The sequence below is a fragment of the Thunnus thynnus genome, chromosome 16, assembly GCF_963924715.1.
Source record: "Thunnus thynnus chromosome 16, fThuThy2.1, whole genome shotgun sequence".
NCBI lineage: Eukaryota > Metazoa > Chordata > Actinopteri > Scombriformes > Scombridae > Thunnus > Thunnus thynnus.
Window position 1 is genome coordinate 612,540 of NC_089532.1, and position 7,461 is coordinate 620,000.

General features: G+C 41.0%; 1 protein-coding gene across 2 annotated transcripts in view; it reads right to left on the bottom strand.

The window, feature by feature from the left end:
• Positions 1-1,061: 1,061 nt before the first annotated feature.
• Positions 1,062-7,461, bottom strand: part of lgals3b (lectin, galactoside binding soluble 3b) — a 12,043-nt gene continuing 5,643 nt past the window's right edge. For both annotated transcript variants that reach the window (XM_067613449.1, XM_067613450.1), the window contains exons 3-7: positions 4,753-4,849; positions 3,426-3,721; positions 2,942-3,030; positions 2,090-2,258; positions 1,062-1,905 (exon numbers count right to left, since the gene is read on the bottom strand). In XM_067613449.1, the coding sequence (XP_067469550.1) occupies positions 1,747-1,905; positions 2,090-2,258; positions 2,942-3,030; positions 3,426-3,721; positions 4,753-4,849 (810 nt within the window). In that variant the 3' untranslated portion in view covers positions 1,062-1,746. The remainder of the gene's footprint in view (positions 1,906-2,089; positions 2,259-2,941; positions 3,031-3,425; positions 3,722-4,752; positions 4,850-7,461) is intronic.

Here is a 7,461-nt window from a genome sequence, read left to right on the forward strand (position 1 = left end):
ATCTAGAACACTAGAACTAGGAGATAGCAGGTAGTTGGTTGGTTTTTTTGAAACTTTGTTTTGAATTTGATTCAAATTTAAGCTGTTATCAGTCTTTGTTGGAGCAGAGCACTTCCTGGTTTCACTCTCTGAGTTTCAATTGGTGGGTCAGGTGAAGCAGGTCACACCCTCTATTGTTGCATTGCTGTGAAAATCTGAAAGGGGCGGGTTCAGCCATGATACTTCCGGGTACTTAAACACACAAACTGTGCTGTAGCATCAGCAGAACCATTAGCCCTCATCGTGTTAATCAACTTTAATCAACTTCTCAGTTTTTACAGTGAAGTGTGTCTTCAGAGAAATATGACAAAAACACAGAGTGTCTGTTCAAAATGTTTTACAGCAGTCCTGTGGGTCTGTGAGAACTTTGTGTTTATTTAGAATAAATGATGATATTTGTGGTATAATAGGACTTTTTACAGAGCACATACTGTATAAAATGATGTAGGTCATATTTTGTTGCAGCCTTGTTACAGCTCTGATGGTGTCAGCAGAGGTCTGTACTGTAAATAAGTTTAAACTGGGTATGTCTGTAACATAAGTTTCCCTGCTGCCTCAAAAATGTGAGTTGAGTAATTATTTGAAGTCGTCTCATGAGTTGTGAAAATATAAAACCAGCTAAATTAACTCAGTTAGAGAAAACAAGTTCAATAACGTACAGATATTAAGGTAAATCAACAAATATTCAGTCACACTGACAAACATCACAGTCAGAACTCCATTTATATTTTCTCAGATTTAAGAGTCACTTCTTCATCTCTCAGCTGTCAGTTACTGTTAATTCTGTTACATTATGTGTTTTAAATAAAGTTTAGAGGCTGAATTCACTTTAGTGTTGTTTTCATTATTATGAAAAAAATCAATCCTGACTTCTGTTAACATCTCTGGAGAGTTTAAACTCTCAAACAATGCATGCTGGGAAGTCGCAGAAACTTATTTTAATTAGTTTAGTGAATGTTCAGAGGTCAGAGGTCAGAGGTCAGAGGTCATGTCGCACAGATTAACACACAAACACCAGCAGATTAAAGATGATCTCTTTATTTATACGAGTCACAGGATTACAAAATGCAGATGGAAACCAGTACAAGAGGATCTACTGAGGATCTACTGTTAATGTTTCATGTGTCAAAGGAAAATTATATTTATCTAACAAGAATCTTCTGTGGATCTGTTCCAACTACAATGATCACCTGTAGATCTACAGTGGTCACCAGTAGATCTAGGGAAAATCTATTGTGAACCCACCAACAATGTTTTGTAGATCTATTTTAGATCTATGATAATCTTCGAGGGATTTTCTACCAAAGATTCACTAGCGATCCCAGTATATCTAGGGTGATATGTCCTGTAGATCTACTGATAATGATTTACAGTAGATCTCTGTTGAATTTCCTGTGGATATACAGAAGATCTCCACTTGATCTCTGGTGGATCTCCAGTAGATCAGTGATGGATCTTCTGTAGATATACATATCATCTAATGTAGATCTCGGATGGATCTGTTTTATCTTCTGAAGATGTACAGTGGATCACTACTAGATCTCTGGTGGGTCTCCAATGGATCCCCAGTAGATCTTTGATTATCCCCAGTAAATCTGTGGTGGATCCCCTGTAGATCTTCAGTAGATCCCCAGTAAATCTGTGGTGGATCTCCTGTAGATTTACAGTAGATCCCCAGTAGATCTGTGGTGGATCCAGTAGATCCTCTCAGGGCAGAGTCTCCATGTTGACCCTGGACAGGTTGAGATCGTAGTAGATGTTGAGTTTGTTGATGGATCTCAGGTCGGTGATCCGGTGTTTGTACTCCAGCAGGTGAGAGTTGTTGACGGCCACCTTGAACTCTCTGTTGGTGCACATGATCTTAATCTGTAACAACAGAACCACACACACCAGTCAGCTACCTGCTCACCTCTTTACCCTCAGGCTTTGGTGCGTTCAAGGAACCTCTGACACCACGTTAGAAGGAAAAAAAGGACTTTGGTCGCACTTTAAAAGGTTTGTGTATAAAATTAATCATCATCAGCAGTAAATCTAAACCTCTGAGTCTGACCTCAAAGGGCTGTCCCTGGACGAAGGGGAAGTTCTGCAGCTCTCGCTCCTCTTTGCCCCATTTTTTGCCGATGCAGCTGTTCCTGACGATCACCTTGCTGCCGCTCTCGTTGAAGCGAGGGTTGAAGTGGAAGGCCAGATCATGTGATGTAGACAGATCCACTGTGATTCTGAAAGGCAGCAGAAAGGATCACTGAGTACAGCAGCCGTCACCACAAACTAACGAGACTGTCCTCCAAAGAAAAACCACACAACAGGTCATAATGCCCAAAGAAAAAATTACATATAGTTCGTTTAAGTGACATCTGCCATTTTATTCAGAGGAGGAGGGTGGATGGAGACATTAACCCGACAGTGGACGGATGTTTGTGTCCTTTTTTCCTGTCAGACTGATTTAACAGTTTCATCCCGGCTTTGATTGTCTTTGTTTATATGTTTTTTTTACATCTTGTCGTATGTGTTGGCATGTGGTGACTATTGTAGTTTCCCCTTTGGAGATGAGGAGACTGTAACCTTCCTCAAATCAATACATGAAACAAACAGAAATTTCATATTTCCATCATGTTTCCCATCGTTTGAGCTTTTAATGACGTCATCTCGTTGTGTCTTCTTCTTCTGCAACGGTTTGATGGCACAGACTGTTTATCTGCTAATATTCACACAACAGCAGCGGATGGAAACAAACATTAATTTGAATTTTCTTTTCATAATTTTCTGGAAATTATGTTAAAATTTGAGCTACATTTGGATGAAACTTGACTTCAGACACAGAGAGAGAACATGAAAATTCTCATCTCAGTCAACATCCATCCGTCTGCTGCTGAGGTTTAAAGGTTTACAGGTTAATACTGACTTATCAGCGTTGGGTTTGATGACTCCAGCGATGGTGATCAGCAGTTTGTCGTAAACTCCACGGGGCAGATTCTGGCTGTACGGCACCGCCTGTCAACAAGAAAACACCTGTTATTATATCCATCCGTCTGTCTCTTGTTGTGGTAATTCATCTCTTGCACTTGACTTCAATGAGGAAAGAGAAACTCTCAGTGCAGTATTGTCAGACTGTCTTTAATGTTCAGAGCGCGGTTCACTCCACTGATACAAACAGACAAGCTGCTGCAGAGGAGTGAGCTCTGAACAGCAGGACGAAGACTCCTTTATCTCTTTCTCACCAACCTCTAGGAGTTGTCATGACTTCTCTATGCGTGGTTATAACTATACAGACATGGCAGGATCTACTCAGAGTAAACGGATGTTCTTTGCTTCTCTTTCACACAGGAACAAGTTCACACAAGCATTTAAACATATTTATACAATAATTTTCCTCAAACTCTCCTCACCAGGTTCTGTTGGGGGGCAACAGGGACAGCAGGACCAGGTCCAGGTGCAGAGGGTTGGGGGGTCGGGGAGGGCCAGGCGGGCTGGTTGGGGCCCCCTGAGGGCCATGCTCCTCCTCCTCCTGCTGGACCTGTGGCTGGACCTCCAGGCCACGCCCCTCCTCCTCCAGCTTGACCTCCGGCTGGACCTCCAGGCCATGCTCCTCCTCCTCCAGCTTGACCTCCGGCTGGACCTCCAGGCCATGCTCCTCCTCCTCCAGCTGGACCTCCAGGCCACGTCGGATTGGCGGAGGGCTGATCTGGTTTACATTTTTAAAAGTTCTCATTTTAGGCTCATTTTTACACACAAATATCACACAGACACATCTCTCTATCCTTTCTTTTTTTGTTTGTCTGAGTTTTATTAAAGCCCCAATGTGCAGGATTTCAAAATGTCTGACTTTAGAGACTCCTGGTGGTCAAATCATAATATAAAAGTGAAAACACACGGAAAAACCTTAGCAACCACCTTAGCAACAACCTTAGCAACCAAGGCTACAGAACAGACAGCTGTTTATGAGCATGTGCGACGAGTCGACGTCAGCTCATCAACAAGGTAGAAAAAACTGTTGCAAACAAGGCAGGTTGAAGCCCTGACTTTTGACTTGCAGGCAACATTTCTACATATGTTCACCTTAAGTTTTGGAACTTTGACCATGTTTAACATCTGACATCAGAACAGGAAATATATAACAGAAAAGTACAAAAAACAGAATATGGCCACTTTAAACTATATCCACTGTTAGCTTAGCTTGGTTGCTAACAGGACAATAAGTTCAAACTGTTCATTCAAAGCTTTATTAGTATCATGTCCTCCTGTAACTGGAAACATCCATCCATCAGGATACAATAGCTTCCTCCATTTTGGACTCTCTGTTCTCTCAAAGCTCAGCTCTGTCAGGACGGTTTGTTATTGGTCAAAGCTGCAAATTTGTGGGTCAAAAATCAACCAAGTTGAACTTGACAAATAAGAACTTTCGATGCTTTAAATCCTGGTGTAACTCGGCTTCATACCTGAGTGGATCCAAACATGTGTTGTGTGGATTTATACACGTCAGGTTCTGCTTTTCTACAGATCTGTTTTGGTTTGAGTCTAAAATTTTGGACCTATGTAGACCTCGACACGTCATCTGATTTTTCCACAAAGAAGAATTTGCACCATCAGAACAATGTGAGAGACGCTGTTATCACATATTAATCAGAATATTCTGCATGTTGAAGAACTTGAAGAAGACAAAGAATCAGAACAAAAAGAGTGTGATGAAGATGATGATGATGGTTGTGAGCTTACTTGGCCATGTGGGATTGGCAGGTTGTCCAGGCCAAGGACCGCCCCCTCCTGATTGGTTATTGCCACCGCTGGGCCAATCGCCGAGAGCGTCTGAGAGCTGCAGACAGACAGAGAGGAAAGGTAAACATGCTGAGCTGCAGTTCCTCTAACGTCCACCAGATGCTGCTGACATCAAACTGAACTACTCAGTCAGTTAATGTCTTATCAAAAGTGCTGGAAGAAGTATTCAGATGTTTTACTTAAGTAAAACCATCAACATAACATTGTAAAAATGCTCCATTACAAGTAAAAGTCCTGCATTTTCATGTTGTTGCTGGTGAATAACTATTTATATATTTTTGGGTAGTTTGTAACAATGCATCATATTTTATAAATATGTTTTTTTATGGAAAAACTGAATGTGCAAAGTAACAAGTAACTACAGTAACAAGAGTACAATAAAACTGTCAAAACTGTACCTAAAAGTTGTGCTTTGTACTTGAGTAAATGTACTTAGTTGCTTTCCACCTCTGGAACAGTGCAGTTACAGCCTGTAATGGTTTAATAGCCTAATACCATCACTGTCAAGGTCAAAATCAGGTTTAATGAACACAAACTTCAACTCCCTCTCCATTCAAAATGACCATTTGTGTTTATTATCACTCAAAGAATCAGAATTAATTATAAGTCTACTGTATATTTCTATTGGTTCATTTATTTCTAGATAGCTGATTCAGGGCTAAAGTTGTTTTTTTCCCCAACCTCAGTGGAAATGACACCTCTGTGTGAGCTCAGTAAACCTGAGTGTCCCAGCTGTCCCTGAACGCAGCACAGCCCACAGTGCAGAGAGTGTGTGCAGACTGAGGGTGTGTTCACTGTTCAGCAGCCGATGACAGATTCAGCTGGAATGTTCTGTATGAAGGTGTTGTTTTTAGACATGAATGCTGCCTTGTTGACACACATACACACATACACACACACACACACACACACACACACACACACACACACACTGGATAAATAACCAGCTACAGTGTGTGTTTTATTTTTGTTCATCTGAATCCGAGTAAATCCTCCAGGAGTCGACGTAGTGTTTCAGTGTCTTACAGACAGAAAAAGAAGAAACAGTCGAGTAAAACTGAGCAAAAACGAATCATATTCACACCTAAATATTTTTTAAAACCTCATTCACTCTCGTCCTCGATGATTTCTTACCATGCAGGTAGTTTTACTTGTTGAGGTTTTAAGATCTCAGCCAGTATCCGAATGCAACCCTGTAATTCCGAAGGAAAATCTGCTGCTTCCTTCCCATAAAGTTTATGTCTTATGTCTAAATGTCTCTTAATGGTTAATAGATTTTTTCAGTTTCAGTTCTGCTGTATTTTATGCGAGCAGTTTCTCCATCTTTTCATAAATAAAATAGATGACATTAGGCTCCTTATTACACCTCCTCATCTGTACTGAGTGAAGCCAGTAGGCTTCACTTTAAGCAGATTTCTAGTTAGACTTAGAGGAGTTAATCTCCCAGTTCAGTTCTTCCACCCGTCGATTAGACATCATCCCCATTAGATTTCTGAAAGAGGTGTTTCAAAGTGTTTCTATCTAGTATGAACTGCTCGCTGTCTGTCGGCTCTTTCCCATCCAGTTTTGAAAATGCAATAATTCGACTTCTCCTGAAGAAACCTTTACTCTTGTCTCAAACAACTTTTGACTAATTTCAAATTTACCTTGTTTATCTAAAATTTTGGAAGTCTGCTGCCTCTCAGTCAGTCTTTCATATGAATAACTGTAGTATTTTTGAGTAACATCATTCAGGATTCTGTGTCCAGCACACAACAGCTTTCATTAATGTTACCGATGACTTACTGCTCGCCGCCGACTCCGAGGCCTGTTTACGTTGAATTCTGCTCGATTTGAGTTTGATACAGTCGATCATGATTTTAAATCACCTGGAAAACTGTGTTGGGATGAAGGACGCTGCTCTTTCCTGGTTTCTCTCCTATCCAGATCTTTCTCTGTTGTAACAGGAGAATTCTTCATCCCCAGCCCCGCTCTCCTGTGGTGTTCCACAGGGCTCATGTCTCGGTCCTGTATTATTTTTTTATTTATATGCTTCCTTTGGGTCAGATCATCCATAACTATAATATTAAAGGCCCAATATGTAACTTTTCATTAAACTGTAGACCTATGTTATATATTTTGTTCAGTTGTGTCCTCACATGATCCAAACAACATTCCCAACAAGTTTCAAACCCTTAGAAATCCATCATTTTAATCAAGGTAACGCTCCGTTTCATCTGGTCGACGGTCAATGGCTTTTTTTTTTTTTTTTCCAGCTCTAAGTCATTTTTAACTATATCTTTTTAACCAGATGAAGGATTTTAGTCATTGGACAAAGCCCGGCGCGTCTCATACAGACACTGAAGGGCGCCTTGTGTGTCGGTATTTGACGGCGAGGGTCGACGGCCATGACAAAGTGTCGGTATTTGACGCCCTGGGATGAGAACGTGTTGTTTTATTGACTCGTGCTGCCTCCTCAGGTTGGATCCTCCTCACTATTCCCTCCTCGTTACTAAAGGTAAACGGCGTTTTCCGTTAGAGCTCCGCAGTTGTGGAGCTTCCTGCAAACTCAGTGTTTTCGGTTAAATCGCTTCTCAAAACTCACAGTCACAGGAAGACTTTTTATAGTAAATCTGTTGTTTGTCAGGTTTCTATTACACTTATTCTGTA